The sequence below is a fragment of the Macrotis lagotis genome, chromosome X (assembly GCF_037893015.1).
Source record: "Macrotis lagotis isolate mMagLag1 chromosome X, bilby.v1.9.chrom.fasta, whole genome shotgun sequence".
Classification (NCBI taxonomy): Eukaryota; Metazoa; Chordata; class Mammalia; order Peramelemorphia; family Peramelidae; genus Macrotis; species Macrotis lagotis.
The window spans coordinates 420,873,087-420,895,382 of NC_133666.1; the positions used below are offsets into that span (position 1 = coordinate 420,873,087).

Consider the following 22,296-nt stretch of genomic DNA (forward strand, 5'->3'; position numbering starts at 1 on the left):
TAGTTTACAATTTCTACAAGTCTCTCAATTTCAACAGCCCTTTGATTCAAAAGGAAGGTCAATCCTTTACTCCATGAATCACTTATATATCAGTCAAATTTATGATTTTTTACTTTTCATCATGTTCACTATCAACATTACATAACAAGAAAAAAACATCTTCTTGCATAACTTAGTGCAGCAGTTAGCACAAAGTCTAAGAACAATAATGATGATATATGAATCTGGTCATATAGACTTAAGTAAATTAAGTCAGAATATAAATCAATTGGGGCGGCTAGGTGGCGTAGTGGATAAAGCACCAGCCTAGGAGTCAGGAGTACCTGGGTTCAAATCCGGTCTCAGACACTTAATAATTACCTAGCTGTGTGGCCTTGGGCAAGCCACTTAACCCCCTTTGCTTTGCAAAAACCTAAAAAAAAGAATATGAATGAATCAATGTAGAAGGCTCACATTAAATTAATTTTAAGAGGGGGGATGATTTAAATATCACCAAGGTAATCAAGAAAATTCTATATAAAACACCATGAAATAAAAGACCAAAGAAATACAACAATAACTGCCAATATTGTATAGCATCAAGTCTCCTTAAATCCTAGCAATGACTCCTAATGTCTATTTAGGATTTTTTTGTCTTAAGTCCCAGATGCCCCATGTAGTCTTTTAATCTCTGAAAATATCTTATTTTGTACATTCTGGAATAGGTCTCATTCTCAGGGCAGTTTTGAAGGGTGCTCTGCTTCTCCAGTTCTAAATCACTTATAGAAATTGCTAGGTAATTCTAAAATCTGCCAGTAACAAGGAAATTCAGTTTAGCACAAGCTCTTACATTTTGTTTTCCAATAACTAGTTCATATGGTGAGAATCAGGTCAAAATTTCTGATTCAGACCCTATTAACAACAGATGAATTCAAATTAGGAATCATAATTCACCTGAAACTTCAGAGCATTTCAGTTTTTAATAATATTTGCTGTTTCTTTACCTGAAGCCTATTCTTAATATAAGAATATTTTTAAAAAAATTCATTGAGAGTCTGACTTGTAAAGCCATTCTGTCTTTTAAAATTATTAGATGGATACTTTAAACTGGGAAAAATAATTTCATCTCTTTTTTTAAATTTTTTTTAAGGTAATGGGGTTAAGTAACTTGCCCAAGATTATACAGCTAGGCAATTATTAAGTGTCTGAGGTCGGATTTGAACTCAGGTCTTCCTGACTCCAGGGCCAGTGCACTATCTTCTGCACCACCTAGCTGCCCCAATAATTTCATTCTCTTCAAAATTGCTAATGCAATTTTATATGTAAAAATCCTTAATCCAATTTTGAGACCTTATTACTAAAATATAATCAGTCTTAATTGTCATGCAAGAGATATTTTAAGTCAGTCATATACATATCCATAAAGTTCCTAGAAAAAAGTCTAATTCTCTTGCTTTCTCATTATTTGCTATTCCATTTAATAAGAAAATTTTTACATTACATCTTTGTCTAATTCCCCATTTAGGAGTATATCACCTCTATATTGTAAGTTGACCACAAATAAGTTGAATATTTCATTATTTATCTATTAATAATATAATATTGTACTTGCAAAACTTCTATTGCTTCTTGTCTGTTTATAGAAATTTACTATGAAAGGAAAAAAGAGGGATATAGTTATAATATTGTCAATACTCATCTCCTCATAGACACAGACATCTGAAATATTACAATATAGAGGAAAAACTCCTTTACCTTTGTTTGATTCCAGTCATGAGTCATATCTGACAGCCAGGCATGTAGCAAAGCTCCACATTATTCTTTTTTTCATGATGTAATAAAAATTAGACTCAGGTTTAACAGGTAGGGAAATTTTCCTATTCAGAAAAAAAACCAACTGAATCAAGAAGATTCTATTTTAAACCATGCCAGGTTCATCCCTTCAGCTCTGCCCAGGTACAGACATCCAACCTGTAGCAATTCTCAGATTGTAATACATGCCATTTTCTCTTGATTAGCCTGATGTGTTTTCCAGATTATCTTATATAAAAATATCATTACTTTTATCACTTTGGGTATTTTATACTAATCACATCTAAAAATCCAGTATAGAAATATCAAGTATGGAATCCAATTAAATTACATCCAGTTGAAGAAATAATAATAATAATAATGGCTATCATCTCTAAATGCTTACAAATGCTAGTTAATATGTTAGGCACTTCACAATCACTATATCATTTTGATGATACTTGATATTTCTATACTGGATTTTAGATGTGATTTAAGTGAGTTCTGTTATTTTTCCTTTTTACAGATCAGGAGATTGAGGTAAAAAAAGAGATAATTTTCTTAAAATAATGCAACTAATAAATTACAGATTTACCTGCATTTTTTCCAGCATTTGTTTATTTGATGCCATAATTAACAGCACATTATAATTGTTGCAACCAAGTCAAATCTAAACTTTACAACCCAATTTTCCAGGGTTATTAGAGCCCAGAGTTAACTCCTTTTCAAAGGTTTGAAGGAACACTTACACTTTTGCTTAAATTTTCATTTATTTTCTTTCAAAAATTACCTAAAAGAATCAAACCAATTTCTTCCATGTCCATAATCTAACCCCACTCTCTCTTTCCCTAAGGCTTTTCAGTTTCAACCCTAGGCAAAAGATAGAGATTCTAAGTGGTATTACAAACAGGAGTTTACAAGTGGCAACCTCAAAATCCCATTCTCTTGCTTTGTAGTTCATGACATTTTAAAAACCAGGGAATATGCCCAAAAGCAAACTACTATATCTTAAATCATCTAAATAATCTTTATTTCACAGACTTTATCCTTTGCAATTTAGCACAAAATTTTATACAACCCCAGTTCATTGAAATATTGTTGCCTTTTTTTGGTATCTTAATTTTCTTTGGTAACCTTGCTTCTAATTTATCAGCTAATTCTCATATACCAAACTTTGAAAATTCTACTTCTACCTTTTCTTTTTTTTTAAGGTTTTTTATTTTTGCTAGGCAAATGGGGTTAAGTGGCTTGCCCAAGGCCACACAGCTAAGTAATTATTAAGTGTCTGAGACCGGATTTGAACCCAGGTACTCCTGACTCCAGGGCTGGTGCTTTATCCACTGCGCCACCTAGCCGCCCCTACTTCTACCTTTTCAAAAGACATTCCTGGTCACTGCTCCACTCTCTCATAATTGTGAATATTTATCCAGGATATAGGCTCAGATAAAGATGAGTTGGGACTGGGGTAGGCAGTCCTTCCCCATGGATTTCTCTTTAGTTTAAATAACCCTTTCCACTTCTTAATCAAGTTGTACTCATTTTAAGTTGTTCCCTGATTTAAAAAAAGAATATTCAGATTAATTTAAAATGCAAACTGCATACCTATGTTTTTTTTTCTTCAATCTGGGACTACTTTAAAATAGCTGGCTTCCTTCATTACACTAAAGCAATAGATCTATCTTTTTTTTTTAAGGATTTTGCAAGGCAAATGGGATTAAGTGGCTTGCCCAAGGCCACACAGCTAGGTAATTACTAAGTGTCTGAGACCAGATTTGAACCCAGATACTCCTGACTCCAGGGCCAGTGCTCTATCCATTTTCAGGATAAAAGTTGTCTAAGTATTGTTTACCCCTGAAATTCTTATAGGTTTTAATTCTTATTTTTCCTTGTAAAAAACTCTACAGAGGAATGTCCCAAAACTTAATTAAGATATGTTAAACTTCTGCCATGTGCCTTATCAGATGGGACAAAGAGAAGGGAGTGTGTTCCTGTAATTACTCCCCCCCCAAATCCCTGGAGTTCTCTCCTCTAATCTTAAAAATAATTAATCTCCAATCTTCTTAATCTCCAAACCTTCAAAATCTACTAAGATGTTTTTTAGCAGTTAGTATATTTTGGAATCTCCCATTCATTTATAATGTCACCAAGTCCTATGAACCAGAAAAAAAATTGTTTCTTTTCTTTGATTATCTGACTTTATCTCCATAACCTTATCATGACTGCAGCTGAAATGACAAATAGAAAGCATCTTGGGGATACTTGGTTTTTGTTTTTGTTTTTGTTTTTAACCTAATCTTCTGAAAGCCTAAATTGGAAGATAATCTCTGCTTACTAAGATAGAGAGTTTGGCATTACTATTTCAAGTATGAAACTGAAACTTCATTAATTTTCCCTGCATTCTAAACTCTTTGGCTTTACAATAGCCTTTTTTGGCTGCCTACTTTGAATATTCAGGGTAACAGAATCTACAAAACACTAACAACATAGGACAAACTTTTTTCTGAGATTTTTATAAAGTCATGAAAAGACAGAAAAAGTGCACACATTTTTGCAAAACTTGCAATAATTAAAAATTCCTTCTTCAGATCAAACATGACCCATTTGTATGTTTATATACTTTAGCATGATTCAAAAATTCTATCTTAATTACCCCCTCCACTACTGTATGAAAAGCTAAGCCTGCTAAAGGGGTGTTAAACTATTACCAGAACCCAGTATCTCCTCAGTAGTGTGGAAATCCCTCATAATGTGGGGTAAAGCTTACATTAGCTCAAAAAAACCATCCTACCTCTGGGACAGTCTTCCATAAAGCTAAGATGCTGTTCTGGGCTGGGGGGCTGCTGGGGCAGGGGGGTGTAAAAGTTCAAAATTTATCTAACTTACCCCAAAACTGACAGGTGAAATCAGAAAGAATTGAGGAAACAAAGGTTCAAGTTTCCAAGCATATCGGTTTGTTAAACAATGTATGTCAATCAATTGTATAACAAATCAGGACCAAGTGTTCTTTGCTTGGCACAGAACCATGAATTCAAAGGGAAACAGATTTTATTTATTAGAAGAAAACAAGTAATGGAATATAAATCAGAATACAAGATTAGATAATCTGATTTCTCATTGGAAAAAAAGATTAGGATTTTTTTGAGTTGGGAGGGAGATCAATGACTTGTGAGAGTTTAGTGGGAGGAAAGCAAGCAGATGAACTTTTTTTGTATGTTAAATAGGATGTTACTCAATTCCCAGGATTAGCAAGCAGGAAAATGAAATTTAGGTCTCAAAAATGGAGTCAGTTTTTCAAGATAGAATCAGTTTGGTTCATACAATAACCATAATTCATATTAAGTAGCTTCAGAGTAAAAATTTGCTGAAAAAGAACTTTTCAATATTTCTCAAACCAGTTGACTACTACCTTTGTCAGATGATTCATGTGGATATAAATGATACTTCCAGGAAAAAAAATAAACATTATGAAGGCTTAAGGAAGAAACCAAAAACCTTGAGACATAAGTAATGTTTTTATCAGTGGTTCTGATCAAAAGCAAGGATTTCATAATAAAAAGACAGATTCTGGAAGTAATCAACTAGTTAGAAATGTAATCTGCTTTTGGTTTGGGGAGTTGATTTTCTGAATCATAGCTTAAAGTAGAAAATTATGAGCTTCTGGTGAAGGAATAAAGTGATTGGCAAGAACCTGTTTGCTAAAAAAAAAGAGTCTAAGGTGAAAAGGAGGAAAAAAGAATAAAATTGCCTAATATAGTTCTCTATGTTATGGATAGAGAGAGAGTAGTGATTGCTAGAGTGTACAAAGAATAATTCAAAAGAGATGTCCAAAATCATAAAGGAGGAAAAAACTCAAGAAAAAAAGGGAGCTAGCTGTAAAAATCCATAACTGCTGATTTATCTATGAAAGTAGGCAAATATTTATAATAAGCAAATAACTCCAATGATTTTCACAAAGAAAAGCAATTCTGACAAAGTGGGGAAAATGAGTTGTCTAAAAAGACCAGTGTAAATTCACTAAGAACTCTGATTAATATTAGACTAGACCCCAAAAAATAATTATTAATGTTTCAGCTAGAAAGGAGGTCTATGATACTGACCCTCAGTAATCCAGGCTTAGTCAGGTTCTTTCTCATTTTTATCCATGATTTTGATGAAGACATAGAGGACATACTTTTTGAAAAATGACTTCATACTTAGAAGATGAGAGATATTTGGATAGAAATAGTTCATCAAAAGGTTCTGTAGATTTCCGTAAAATGCAAGACCAATATGAATTAACAGTGTGATATATGGTGGCTAAAAACGCTAATGCAATTCTAGGCTACATTAAATACCTGGTGTCCAGGGTCAGGAAGAATATAACTGCAATGTGATCTATCTTCATTAGATCAGATCTGGAGAATTTTTTGATTAGTTATGTAAGTCAAATTTTAAGAAGAATATTGATTATTTTGTGAATTTCCAGGAAATGGCTTCAAATTCATTTAATAGGATGATCAATTGAAGGGACTGGAGTTGGTTGACATAGAGGAAAACTAAGGGAGGACATGACAATTGTCTTTAAGTATTTATTTCAATCATCTCTCAACATGTATTTAGTGCTGGGCATACCACTACAAAAAAACATAAATAAACCCTACTTGCAAAGTACTCAAATTCTAATGGTATGATGTGTAGATAAGTTCATAGATTGACTCTCCTAGGCCTGCTAGTATTGAAGTCAGAAAGATTTGAGTTCAAATCTGAACTCTGATATTAACTGTGTGACCCTGAGCAAGTAATTTAACCCATTTTCCTCACTTTTCTCATCTGTCAAATGGGGACAATAATATTATCTATCCCACTAGGACATAAGAAGAAATATTTGTAAAGCATTTAGCACCATGTTTGACAAAGAGTAAGCATTCTATAGATGTTTATTATCATTATCATATATTATTATGCTATTATTATCATTATTAACTGGAAATAATGCATAAAAGTCTTGGAAAGATTGATTTAGGCTTGATGATGGGGGTAAATCCTAAGAATTAAAGCTATCTGAAAGTAGAATCAGTTGCCCCTGGAAGTGATGAATTCTCCTTTACCTGAGACTTTCAAACAAAAACTGAACCACTTCTCAGGTATATTGAGTGGGAATTCATAATTGAGTATTCTTAGATTGTCACCATAGATGTTCCTACCAACTAAGATATCCTATTATTCTCTCAATTATACTTCTGTTATCAATTTATTACAATGTCTAGCAAATAGTAAGTAGTTAATAAATGCTTATTGACTGACTGATAATTAATCAATCCATAGAGAAGCAATTATTAAGCACCTAATGAGCAGCTAAGCGGTACAGTGGATAGAGTACTGACCTTGGAGTCAGGAGCATGGGATTTCAAATCTAACCTCAGATACTTGCTGTGTAACCTTGAACAATTCTTATTGCCTCGCATCTAGGGCCAGTCTCCATTCCTCCTGATTCATATCTGGTCACTGGACCCAGATGTTTCTGGAGGAGAAAGTGAGGCTGGTAACTTGACACAGCACCCCTCACTCAAGTCCCATTTGTGTCCTTGGCATGGCATCACTTCCCAAAGTCATGATCTTCTTGGAAAATGAAGGACAAACATTATTATTTTGATAGGATCTGAAGATATAAGTGCACAGAACTCATATTCTGAAGGGGAAGAAAAGTACAAATATACATACATACATATACACACACATACACACACATATAACAGGCATATCATGATTATGAATAAACAAGAAAATTTAGAATGAAGGGCAGTTTCAGTATCCTCTAAAAGGCAATCATCTGGGTGTTTTAAGTTGGATATTATGCAAGCATTGAATCAATGGTAGGCTAATAATAAAATAAAGCGTGTTTCCTTTCACATGATTTATATTTTACAGGAAGTACCCAAATTTAGTCTACAGCTTATGATAATGATTTAGTTGCCAAGATTTATTCTTTCCTATCCAATGTGGCAAATGATGCTTTCAGAATGGAAGTATAAGCAGAACTTTCATTAATGAATTTACTAGATATTATTAGTACACTAACCAATGTGTTACATATATACACACACTGTTCAAAATGGCCTCCAAAGAAAAGTACTATGTAATTCCATACAAAACTTCATAATCTGAAGAGTCTACCACTGATGACAATGATTCACTATCAACATGATTGAAGACATGGATATATCTTCCAATAAACACTTCTTACATTGTATATCTATTAAAGATATTTCTCAATTTGTTGCTATACTTTGCTCCTGTTTGCAATCCTGGCACATTAAACTTAAGATCAAACTTTTAAAAAGAACACCCTACTCCTGATTACCGCAATGACCTCCATTCATAAGTACTCAAACAGTGTTGTCTTTTTTAGTCTTTCAGAACTCTTTGTTTCTTTCATTAGGGTGAAACAATGTAAGCTTCTGCAAATACAAGATAAGCTTAAAACACCTAACCAATTTGACTCAATTCAGCAAACCATAAGCATTTTAAAGATATTTCATTGATATCTTTTGATTTCATATTACTATCATTTCTAAATATAAACTTCCTTCCAGTGAGTGAGCCATTCTTTGTGAAGAAAAAACTAATAATAAAAAAGAATGAAGAAAAAAATCAACATAGCAAAACTGATCAAAACATTAAATAAGACTGTCAGTTTATGCAGTAGGCAATATCACCACCTCTTCAACAAAGCTACATTTTCTCATCTTCTCCAGAGCTAGCTTTGACATTTAGAATTTAGACTCCTGTTTTGTCTCTTTTACATTATTCTTTCCAGTTGTGTTATCACAATTATATAGTGTTTTCTGGGGTCTGCTTATTTCACTGTGTTTTAATTCACATAAGTTCTCCTTAAATTCTTTATATTAACTTTTTTCTTAGGGCAAAATAATGCTCTATTCCATTCAGATACCATAATTTATTTAGTCATTGCTATTCAATAGACTTTTATTTTCAAACATTTATGAAGTGCTTATTCTGTGCCAGAAACTATACTAGCTATAAAAGTTACAAAAATGAGGCAGTTTTTGTCCTCAAAGGAGAAATCAAAGATATACTGTGATGGTCAATTAAGTCCCCACATAGGAAGTAGCCCTTGAGCTGAGTATTGAAAGGTAGTTTCCAAGGGCATAGGGAGAGCATTACAAATGTGATAGAAAACTTAAACATCAGCATAGATGAAGATTGATTGTCACATGCAGAGAACATGAAGTAGACCAATTTGCCAAGAAGTTAGAGTATGGGAGAGGAAGTAATATGTCCTCAGCCTGAAAAAACAGGATAGAGTCAGATTATGAAGATCTTTAAATACCAAATAAAAGAGCTGTAATTTAATTCAAAGGCAGCAGTCATCCTTATGAAGTTTCATTAACAGAGGATTTGTATGGAATGATTTGTGCTTACGGTAGGGGATAAAACAGAAAGCAAAAGAGAAAAAGTAGAATACATTGACATTCCTCCATCCAAGATTTCCATCTTTTTCCCAAGAGACTTTGAGTTCAGGAGACCTGTGCTCAATTAACACATACAGTCTAGGTGACTTCTTGCTAAGACGAAATAAATAGCAGAATAGTTGCCCATCTGCTTTCTAGAAATAATCAACAATTTCCTCAAGTAAGAGTTCTCTTTATCTGTGTTTCAAATAACCAGACCCTCTCTCCCCACACCCAAAAGAATATATCTTCCCGTGTAGATATGTCTATAAATGTGTCCACATGACGTACATGTGTGTACATGTCTGTGATGTTTTTTCATCATCTCTGACGTTATTGGTATAGATCTTTAAGAATGAAAATGTGTATGTGTATACATGTGCATGCCCTTGTATGTGTATAGATGTAGATAGTTTTGAACCTGTGATTTCACCAGTGATGATACTCTTGGTATGGAAATTTCCTCCACTAGTGCAGATCAGTATTTCTTCTATTACTTATGGACTTAGAGAATTTCCTGGGCAGATTATTTAACTGACTACTCCAGTAGTTACTACCTTAGAAAATTAGGCAACTCTCCAAATCCAAGACTAGATTCAGGAGCAAGCACAGCTCAGCATTGGTAAAGGGAGCTAGAAAATATATACACACATATATCATGTATCATAAAGATATACAAACACATATCATGGTGACAGTGTGGTGAATAGAGAGCTGACCTCAAAGTCATGAAGACCAGGGCTATGTGAGCCTAGTGATTCAATCAGTAAACATTTATTCACTAAGTTCTTACTATGTGGTAAATGCTAGGAATACAAAGGAAAGCAACAACAATCCCTAACCTCAAGAAGTTTATAGTCTAATGGGTGAGCAAAGGTTATAAGTAAATATATACACAGCAAATATAGTGTAGATGGAAGGCAAACTCAAAAGGAGAAGTGTATAAAAGCTGGTGAGACTTGGAAAGGCCTTACAGAGATTGAAATAAAAGCTAAGTCTTCAGGAAAGTAAGGAAAACTGAAAAGTCAGAAGTAAAAGGGTAGAGCATTCCAGGCAGACAGCCTACGTAAAGGTGTGAAATGAAGTATGCTGTTCAAGGAAAGTAGCCAGTATAGCTGGAACATAAAGTTCATGGAGGGGAGAAAAGTATAGGCAATGGAAAAGCAAGAAGCCAGATTAAGAAAGCTTTAATGCCACAGCAAACTTTACATTTGTTCCTGAAATTGAAGTTTATTGAGTAAGAAGGTGACATGGTCAGAATTAAACTTATTTTTAAAAATCTCTCTGGGTGCTGAGTAGGCAAAGGGTAGCAGGACAACTAACAGCCTATTGAAATAATCAAGGTCGGGGTAGCTAGGTGGTGCAGTGGACAGAACACTGACCCTGGAGTCAGGAATACCTGAGTTCAAATCTGACCTCAGACATTTAGTAATTGCCTAGCTGTGTGGCCTTAGGCAAGTCACTTAACCCTATTTGCCTTGCAAAAAAAACAAAACAAAACAAAGAAAGAAATAATCAAGGTAAGAAGTGATGAAAACCTATACTAAAACTGTAGCTGTATAAATGGAAAGGGGCAAATGCAAGAGTTGTTGTGGAAGTATGAGTAACAAAATTTGACAGTAGAATGTGGAGTGAAGAGATGAAGATGATACTGAACTTGAGATCTTAGGTAACTACAAGAATATTGGTATTACAGAAGGCAAGTAATTTAAATTTTCATTGACCTAAGTAACTCTTTAAGTTTCTAAGGTGCAAAGAAAATGTGACCTGCATTGATATAAAAATAATTGCTCACCTAGGAATTTCCTGTACCCATGAAAATATATCTCTCACTTACATATAACATATTTTACAGGTCAAACACATATACACATATATGACATGTGTTACAGGTCCAACACATATACAAATAGGTTTGTGTGCAAGAATGTATGGTACAATTCCAATTCACATACACACAAGCACACATATAGAGTTTGCCTATGTACACATATGTAACAGTTTCATTTTCTGTTAAGCAAAGACAACAGGTATGAAATAAAAGCTCATTTGTAAGAAAAGAATGCTTTACAAAAGAGTAAGAAACTAGAAAAAAATGATGCTTGGATTATGGAAGAAAGTTGATTCATAATTAGAAAGCAGTTTCTATTGAGCCCTGAAAAGGAAAAAAGGGACTGAAAAAGAAAACAAAAGGGGGGGATTTGAAGATATACATACTGAAGAATAAACTCAGTTTTTAATCTTGTTTGAGCTACATAAAAGGCTAGGATGGTAAGTTAGATAAGAGAAGTTTAATGGAATCAATCAGGTTGACAGAAAGAAACCTGATGGTGACGAACTTAACCATAAAATTGACAGCAGTAGACAGCTATTTCAGATTCTAAGTTTCTACATGTAGGTTAAAATGAGCCTAACCAGTTCAATGAAATAAACTCAATAGTGTGCATAAAAAGATAATAGTCAAAATGCATGCTGTTATATATAATTAATTATTCTCCACCATGTTTTTATAATACTGTAGTATTTATACACTGATAATTACTGTCAAATTCAAACTCACCATGTAGAATTTCATAATTACATGAACTTCATTATCAATTGACAAAGGTCACTTTAATCTTCAAACATTTTTGCATCCTCTTCACACTTTCTCCTTTATTCTTTCCTATCCTTTAATCCTCCATTCCCCTATACATGCTTTTAAACCCATACCAGCAAGAGAAATTGAACTGCTTCTCTCAACACCTCAAAATGTTCTCCATTACAGGGAGTTTGAGAATACTGGAGGAACAATAAGTGAAATGATCCTTCCCCCTCCTGTACTGTACATCTGACCTCTGGAAAAGTTAAGAGCTTCATCCTCCAATGCTTTTTATTCTAATCCTTGCAGAGTCTGAATTCATTGCTTGAATTAAAAGAGTGGGTTTCATTAATGCTAAAAAGCAGTGACCCAGATAGCACAATGGGCTAATATGGTGACCTTATGACTTTAAAGCTTTACTTTCAAATCTGACAGTTCAGTCCAATCACTTCAATTGATCAGTCAACCTGAGGCTATAAGAATTATGAATCTAGATGTTATTACATTATATGACCCAGTTCTTAAACTAAACTATATTCAATAGTCTTCTTAACCCTATCTGAATTGAGCAAGGAATGACAGTTTAATGAATTGATGTGTCTGCTGTAATAACTAATAATTGTTTAATTTTGTCAAGAGCTCTCATAAGCATCAATATTTTGAAATATTCACCATGAAAAACTGTTAGTGATATGTGTTTACATTTCATTAGCATGGAAAGAATATAAAATTTAATTAATCTGATTATGAGTAGCAGATGTAACTGCTCACTTACAAAATGCTTTTTTTGGTTGTTCCTTAAAACCTTTTTTTGCTGATTTTAAACTCTCAGGATTATTTTACACTGGAAATAATGCATAGATCAGCAGGACATTCTGCAGTCTCAAGAAAGCAAAACATTTTTTTTGCAAGAAACATGTTTGTGGAAAATTATTCCTTTCCAATTTTCCTTTTGTAGATGCAAGATATACAGAGTACAGAAGGAGCTCAATATAGTTCCCACCCTCAGATGGCAACCATGAGACCAAGGGTTCAGCCTGCAGATATTAGGCAGCCAGGAATGATGCAACATGGTCAACTGACTACCATTAACCAATCACAGCTCAGTGCACAGCTTGGTTTGAATATGGCGGGAAACAATGTTCCCCATAACTCACCATCTCCACCTGGAAGCAAGTCTGCAACTCCTTCGCCATCCAGTTCAGTCCATGAAGATGAAGGGGAGGATACCGCTAAGGTATGGTGAGACTGTTTCTTAGGAGCTACCAAATAAAATTTGCAAGTTTTACTTTGGTGTCTTCCTGCCTAAATTGTGGTAGGCAAAAGTTGTTAAGTGGGAGCCACAGCAAGTGACATGAGAGAGCACAATTCAAGTAATTAAACGGTTTGCTTCTCTAGAAGTTTTTTGCCATCTTTAATGAATCCTTTAAAAAAAATTAAAGGAGTTTTAATGTTAAAATAAATTCCATAGAGTCTTAAGATTTGCAGTAGGGATAATAAAGAGTTTCTAGGAAACAATTTTTTTTAAGGAAAAAAGTAATATGTTGCTTTTCCAAAAAAAATGTGTCATAAGAATGATTACCAAATTAATGTTGAATATGGAAGCAGAGCTCAAATTCAAAAGAGACCTCAAAAATCATCTAATTCAATCTTAATGTGGATAAAAAAAATTTCATCCAAAATATACCTAACATGGGGCCATCTAAAATCTGCTATCTCAGGAGACAACTACTTCTAATTAGATAGTTTCTCCTTCCTCACAAGCTTTTCCTAACAAAATCAAAAATGTCTCCAGTAAATCCCCTTATTGCTTCTATCTCTGCTCTGTGGGGCTAAGCAGGATAAAACTTTTATGTATGATAACCTTTTAAATACTTGAACATAGTAATCACACTCTGCCCCACCCAAGTTTTCACTTAAGGATGAATATTGTCATTTTCTTCAGACAATTTTGGAGATCTTGTGGTCCCCTTACTATCCTGGTTGCCCTCCTTTGTAAGTCTCCAGATTATCAAGAATTCCAGAATTTGACATAATATTAAACTGAGGAATGACTAGGGCAAAATATAGCAAGCTTCTCACCTCTCTATGGACACTGTGTTCCTCTTAATGCAATTTAATATCACATTAGCTTTTTGGATTGCCATATTGACTCATCTCTTGAGTGAAGTCAACTAAAATCCCCAAATCTTTTTCAGACAAACTGTCTTTTGAAGTTGATTGTTTTTGGAGTATAAAACTATAAATTTCAACATGTTATTTTTAGCACAATGTTCTACCCAGTTGTGATTTGGGCAGGTGCGGGGTGGAGGTGAGGGGGGGGGGGTGTTGTGCAAGGGAAAGGGGGGGTGTCATTCAGTGAGTTCACTATTACATTTTAGTGTCATGGTCAGTTTTGAATAAAGATGCTATTTTTACCATTAGTAATTGACAAAACTTTTTTTTAAAAAAACAACACAAATCTGAAGAACATTCAGTTAAGACCTTCTTACAAATTAATATTGAATTATAATATTAAACCAATCTTTTTTCAGTCATTCAACCAATCTGGATATACTGTCATCTATCCCATAGGTATCCATCAAGAGCCACATGAAGGACTTTATCAAATACTTGGCAAAAATCTTCAATAATTATATTTGAAGCTCTTCATGTTCTTCCTCAAACCATCTTTGTATACTAATTTCACATTATTTCCCCTCACACATTTTCTTCCAGTTCCATGGCTCTATATAGACCAGTGCCTCTATCAGAAATATTCTTCCACTTTGCACACCTCTACTTCTTGGAAGCCCAAGTTCAGTTCTACCGCCTTTTTCTGTAGGAGGCCTTCCTAGATCACTCCAATTTTTCTATCCTTTGGCAATCATTTTGGATTTACCTTGTGCATATGTTGTTTATATATCTGCATACTTATTGTTTCCAGTAAAATGCAAATTCCTTGAGTACAAGGACTAGTTAATTCCTTGTTATCTCTGTATGTCCCATTCCTATCTAGCATTCTTAAATCTTGATAGGAATATAACAGTTCTATAATTTCTTTGACTGTTCTATAAAGGAAATAAGGTTTTCTAGAATAATCTATTGGTAAATAACTCAAAATCAGACACACATTATTCTTTTACTAGTATATTTGTCCATTGTCCTCTACTAGAATAAATATTCACATGCAGATTCTTTCTCCTCACTGACATTAACTTTAGTCTGATCAACCTGTGTAGTTTTCTTTGTCTTGTTTCTGTTCTCATTAAATTTATGTTCCCATCCCATTTATAGATTAAGTTTTTCACTGCCTTTCCCCTGCTTAAAATTCACTAGCCCAAGTCTGCATAAAACATGAAGATATTCCGCTGGGCAAATCAGAATTCTTCCTTTAATAGATGAGATTTGATTCCTTTATTATAGCCGCTTTAGTTCAAGATGCAATTTATTCCACCAGTTAGAACTTGGTAATAAAAGTGCATTGAAGAGAGAGAGATCCCAATGCCTTCTTCTTGAGAAGTTATACATTTTAAGTAAATGATTCTTTTATTTAATTTATTTTTTATTTAAGGCAATGAGGTTAATTGACTTGCCCAAGGTCACAAAGCTAGGCAATTATTATGTCTGAGGTCAAATTTGAACTCAGGTCCTCCTGGCTCCAGGGCCGGTGCTCTAGCCACTGCACCAACTAGCTGCCCCATAAATGATTCCTTTTGAAAGGACCACTGACCTCAATTGATCTAGGTCTATAATTATGTGCAAAAGGTTTGTCTTTAAGGAGAATAGAAATTGTTGCAGCAAAATAAGCACAGTGGAAATAAAATAAATATCTTCCAAAATAGTACCTAAGACACATTTATGATTGTTACAAAGCTGCCTCAGTAGCCTTAAGTTATACACTGGATAGTGTATACAGTAATAGGCATCATTACAGAAAAGCATATGGATTGAACAAAAGTAAGCCTGTGCACTAGATGCTTATTTTTTAAATCATATAATTCAGTGCTCATAATGCAACTGATGCTTTAGAAAACTGAAAAGTTGCTGGCATTGGAAGCCTATTCATTTGGCAGTGCCTTGCTGTTTATCAATTGCCAGGCTAAGTATCTTTAAAATTCTTGTGCTTCTGTTCTTTAGTAGAGCTTTATCATTTATACAAAGAAATTTGTTCAATGGATGTTCAGAGGACAGGAATCTGAATTTTTTAACTAATATACATATATATATATATATATATATATATATATATATATATATATATATATATATATATATATATATATAGGCATCATGGAATAGGAGATGAGAGTCTCAAAATTAGGAAGACCATTTTTCAAGATTTGAATTTGAACTTGACACATACTAGGTGTTAGTTATTTAGAGCCCAAGTCAACTCTCTCAAATGATATAGTTCAGGACAGTTGTCAGTGTGAATTGGTCAAGGTAGTTTCCTCACCAGCAATTCCCCTTTATGAATGTAATCACAGATATAAACCAAAATACCAACAGCTGAAGCTATATCTTATTTGTCGGTCACCCACATTTCTGCTCCTCCAAATTTAAAGGTGCAAATAAGTCTTTGATCCAAGCCAAAGAGGTAGAATCTGATGGTAAGTTGTGAAATAGTTAAATAATTAAGTAGAACACTGACCTTGAAGGAAGGAAAAACTGACTTCCAATCCTATGTCACACATTTAGTAGGTTTGTGATCTTGGCAAGTCATTCAATGTCTCTAAGACATTGTGTAAAATGAAGGATTAGACTCAATGACCCTAAGGTCCCTTTCAGCTCCAAATCTATAAACCTAGGAACCTACATTTAAAATTTTTAAAAGTTCTGTACATTTTTAAATCATTTTCCCAATGATATCTCCTATAATTTCATAGACATTTTTATCTTCCTTTTTGACCATTTCAATTGCCACTCCATCTAAATACATCCTCCCCATCTGCAATATCTTGCTCTCTTCCCCTCAGCCTACAAACTTAATTCTGCCCCATCTTTAATTAACAAAAAGAAATTTAAAAATATATTATTTGACTTTACTCTTTTCTATCATGTTATATCTCTTTTCCTTTTCACAGATGAACTAGAAAAATATGTCTCTATTCATTTCCTAAGATTCTGTTCCTCTTTTTAATTTCCCAATTCTTTGCAATCTGGCTTCTGACATTACTTACTGTATTTCCCCATGTATAAAATGCACACTCTTTTGAAAAATTTAGGATCTAAAAACTAGGAGCATCTTATGCAATGATTGTAGATTTTTTTTACTTGCATTTCCCATTTTTTTGCACTTCTTGTCTTTGTTTCACATTGTTTCACATTTGTTACTGGCATATTAGGTTACATTTTGCCATGTTCTGCCCAGAAATGGCTCAGAAAAGATTTTCATATAGTGCTGAATTCAAGTTCAAAGTGATCCTGTTTGCAAAAGTGAATGGAAATTGTGCTGCTGAATATAAGTTTGGTCTTCCAACCAAGAAAAAATCCAAGACTGGCTACAGGAAGAAGAAACCCCTACTGAAAATGCCATGGCAGAAGAAGGCCATGAAAGGCAAGTCAGCAAAATGGCCTGATTTAGAGAGGGAATTGAAAATATGGATTGAAGAGCAAAGGGTAATTGGAATTCCTGTGTGCACAAAGATGGTTCAGCATGAGGCAAGAAGAATTGCTGGAGAAAAACACGTTACTGATTTCAAATTGGTGCTTCAGGTTCATGAAACAGAATGGACTAAGCTTGAGTACATGCACCAGACTTGCCCAAAAGATGTCTGAAAGCTATGAGCAGAAGGTCCTTGAATTTCATGATGAATAAAACTTGGATTCAATATCTTTATGTAATAATTTTTTTCAAATTTTGGGCCCCAAAATTAAGATGCATCTTATATATGGAGAAATATGGTAATTGAAGGTTATCTTCCAAAGTTATCAGTGAGATCCTAATTGCTAGATACCCTGGCCTTTACTCAGTCTTCATCTTTATTAACTTGCCTCTAACTTTTGACACAGTTACCTTTCCTCCTACATATTTTCTTTTCCCTGAATTTCCATGATACCATGTTCCCTTGTTATCTTCCTACCTTTCTGATTGCTTCTTTGCTATATGTTCATCTATATCCTGCCCCCTTAAGTTTAGGCATGCACCTTAAATGTAATGGATAGAGTTGAACCTGAAATCACAAAGATTTGATTTCAAATCACAAATGTGATACTAATTGTGATTCAGAGAAGGTCACTTAAACTCTCTGTTCCTCAGTTTCCTCATCTGTAAAATAATAGCTTTGGAATTGATTTCCCCTCAGGTCACTTTCATCTATAAATTTGTTATTTTATAATAATATATTAGATAACAGATAATATGTTATATATGTTTATATATGTTTAAAAACCAAAAATTTCTTTATCATAGAGCACAACAGCACTAATTCTTCTTGAAGCTAATACTTTGAAAGCATAGTAATGAAGAGGTAGGCACTTAGGGAAATATCTTCCTTTAAAAGGAGGCAAATACTTTAATCAACCAATCAGTAGCTCCAGGAACTTTTCTAGACCCTAGGGTCTAGAATCCAATCCAAAAGATGAAATGAATCTTGCTCTCAAGAAACTTACATTATAATTTTAAAGTTTATTATATATTAAAACATTATCACCCACCATGAACATTTACACTCCCAAAGAAGCTCTGAAAATGGGGATTATACCTGAAATCTTAAATCCATGACATATTATTTATTCCTTTTTTTACTATGTCTTAAATTTATTGTTATTGTATCAACATTGCCATGTTTGTCTGTTGCCCTTATCTGAACTCTTCTTTGTTCATTCCTATTTTTAAAATGTTTCATTAATGTTTTTTTCTTTCCTCTTTATTTTTTGTACCCACCACTTCCCCAGCCTCTGCTAAATTAAAGCTCTTCCTTGCAACTAAAGTAAAAACAAATTTGTATTGTAATGCTGTATCTGTAAATGACGATCTTCTTCTTAATCCACAGTATATATCACTTCTCTATCAGGAGGTGAGAAATACATTTCATCACCAGTCTTCTCTCTCTCTCTCTCTCTCTCTCTCTCTCTCTCTCTCTCTCTCTCTCTCTCTCTCTCTCTCTCTCTCTCATTTTTCCTCCTTTTTAATTTATTTCATTTGGAATGTAAAAAAATCATTTCTATAACATAATAGAACAGAGAAAAATATGACTATAAGGAAACTATAAAGTTATTATGTACAACTTGCTATTCCTTTTAAATATATAATTGTTTTATGTGACTTTCTTTTCCCCCTTTTTTTTCCTTCTCTTCCACCCTGCATTAGAGATAGCTACCATTAGATAGAAATGTGTGTGTGCATGTGTATGTGAAAACATTCTATACATACTTCTAATTACTAATTCTTTCTCTGGACATAATGCCTTCCTTCATAATGTCCTTTTTAGTTAATATTAATATTTAGAATAGCAAAAATAACTAATTATTCTTAAATTGTTCTTAAAAGAATATTTTTACAGCATTCTCTTTATTCTGCTCATTTCACTCTTCATTATTTCCTGCAAGTCTATCCATGTTTTTCTAAGATCATCAAGCTCATCATTTCTTATAGCACAATAGTATTCCCACACAATCATATGTCACAACTTGTTCATCCATTCCGCAACTGAAGCCACCACAAAAAAGAGATGTTATAAATATTTTAGAACATATAGGTTCTTTTCCTTTTTCCTTCATCATCAGGAAACAGAGCTAGTAGTAATATTGCTAGGTTAAAGGATATAGGCAATCAGTAGGTATACATGATATCTCAAGGTTATTTTAATTTGCAAATCTCTAAGCAACATTCAGAGCAATTTTTTATATAGCTATAAATTACTCTGATTTCTTCATCAGAAAGCAGTTTATATACTTTGATCATTTATTAATTGGGAAGTGACTTATTCTGATAAATTTGAAAGTATATATTTAAGATATGAAATCTTTATCTGAGTATCTTTCTCTAAAAAATTTTCCCTAATTTTCTGCTGTCCTGATTTTGGCTACATTTGTTTTTTATTTGTTGTACAAAAATTTTTAATTTAATGTAATAAAAACTATCCATTTTACACCTCACACAGCTATCCATCTCTTATTCACAAATTGTTCACCTATCCATAAATCTTATAGGTTATATATTTCATGTTCTTCAAATCTTCTTATCATATCTCTCTTTGCATTTAGATCAGGTATCTTATTTTGATCGTATTTTGGTAAACAGCTTTAAAATATTCATCCTTGCCCAATTTCTGTCACTGTTTTCCAGTTTTTGCAAAAATTTTTACCAAATAATTTATTCCTAATCTTCCAAATTTGTCTTTACACTTGTCAAATACAAAGTTGTTATATTTCTTTGTTGCTGTAAAGTGTATGTCTACTGTTTTCGCTGATCTGCCTCTCTATTTCTTAGCCAATATCAGATAGTTTTGATAATTACACCTTTAACATATAGTTTAAACCTTATTAAAAGGTTAAAAAACTAATATGGTAAATCATATATAGTAATGATAATCATAAGTCCTATATAGTAGTCTTATAGTAAATCGTATATAGTAAAACCTCCTTTTTTTCCATTTTTTCAATAGTTCCTTTAATTGGGATGGCACTGAATATATAAATTTTTAGATAAAAATATCATTTTTATTCTATTGACCCTGTCTATCAGTTAGCAATTAGGAATTCTCTAATTATTTAATTCTGATTTTATTTGTATGAAGTGTTTTTTCTAATTATGCTCATATAGTTCCTTAGTTTGTTTTGGTATATATACTCTCATGTATTTTATATAGTCTAGAGTTATTTTAAATGGGGTATCTCTTACTTTTTCTTTTTGCAGGATTCCTTTTATGATAGATGGGAATGTTGTCATCAATAGTCTTCTAGAGTTAATAGTTATTCACTGCATTGTTCACAGTTCTTAATTCTTCCAAATTTCTTTTCCTTTACAATTTTATGGTCATTGTAATAAAAACTTCTGGTTCTATTTACATCATTCTGCAATAGTTTATAAAAGTCATCTCAAGTTTCTTTGAATTAATTCATACTTTTTTTGAAGAACATAATATTCCATTTCATTCCTGAGATATAATTTGTTCAGTCTTTTCTCAATTCATGCATGCCCCTTTATTTCCAATTCTTTGCAACAAAAGATTCTGACATATATGTGTGTATATGCATATGGATGCATTTTATGTATATATGCATGTATTTATATATGACATGTATATAATATATGTATATATAATATATGTGCATAATATACATGTATTGTGTCTTAGCCTCTTTGCTATATATTTCTATTAGTACTGTTGCTGTTCAAAGGGCAGACACAGCTTAGTAATTTTTGAATATAGATTTAAATTACTTTCTAGAACAGCTGGGTCATTGCACAGTTCCAAGAGCTTGCATTCTTAAAGGAAAATTGTATCAATATATACAAACCCATTCTTATAAATATTTAATGAAATCACCTAAAGACTTTTTGCTTTTGGCAATGCATTTATTTTTAATATTTCATTTTTATTTTTACCTCAATAATTAAATTAGTGTGAATATTTATATAATTCAAAAAGCATTTATTAAGAGCCTATTCAATGCCCTCAATTGTAGAATGAGTACAAGGGATTCATAGGAGAAAAAAAATGAAACTGGCTCTGCCTTCTATGTAAGGATGATAAGTGGGAGGAGGAAAGATGTAATTAGAAAACACCAAGAAATATAAAGCAATTGGGGGGGGGGGGCTAATTACTACAAAAATAGGAAAGATTTAACAAAAAACCAGCTGCAGTAGGTTAAGCTAAATCTTCAATAGAAACTGATGTAATTTTTCTTTCCAAATTGGTTGAATCTAGTTACCTAAATCCTTGGTGGATAGTTATCTGTAAATGTTCCTAAAAGCTACAAAATTCTTCTGTGCTATTTTATCCCCAAGTACGTTCTAGACATGACCTAAGCACCATGTATAAAGCTTACTTTCCAAACTACTGAAAACAGAAGAAATCAAACCCCTATGCCTATTCTTCAGACTTTTTGGCAAACTGACCCAATATAATCTTGCTCCCTCATATGCAGAAGAAACCAAGATTTTTTTAAGTGAAAACTTGTTTACATAGACAAATGAAGGATTGAAAAAGAAATCTAGTAAACCTGGCATAAATAACCAATCATGGAGACATAAACAGAGCTCTAAGGGATCTTTCATATCTTCTGGTCCAACTCTCTCATTTACATTTAAGGAAATGAGGCCCAAAGAGGTTACGTATCTTAACAGTTAATGAGTGTTAGAGACAGAAATTGAATTCAGGACTTCACATCCAGGGATCTCTTTGCATTACATTCCACTTAACTCCTATTGTTTCACATAAATTGTCCAAGCAGTTATTTTACCTATCTACTTCACTTGAAGAGTATAGTCTGACTGGCTGAATTTAGGTCATCTGAATTAAATGTTGGGGGCAGCTAGGTGGCATAGTGGATAAAGCACCGGCC

General features: G+C 33.2%; 1 protein-coding gene and 1 long non-coding RNA gene across 3 annotated transcripts in view; one reads left to right on the forward strand and one right to left on the reverse strand.

The window, feature by feature from the left end:
• TOX (thymocyte selection associated high mobility group box) overlaps positions 1–22,296 on the forward strand; it is a 322,052-nt gene that overhangs the window by 230,627 nt on the left and 69,129 nt on the right. For both annotated transcript variants that reach the window (XM_074199973.1, XM_074199972.1), the window contains one exon: positions 12,761–13,039. In XM_074199973.1, the coding sequence (XP_074056074.1) occupies positions 12,761–13,039 (279 nt within the window). The remainder of the gene's footprint in view (positions 1–12,760; positions 13,040–22,296) is intronic.
• The window catches only part of LOC141497325 (uncharacterized), a 120,878-nt gene that overhangs the window by 30,702 nt on the left and 67,880 nt on the right, over positions 1–22,296 (reverse strand). The gene's annotated exons all lie outside the window — the stretch shown is intronic.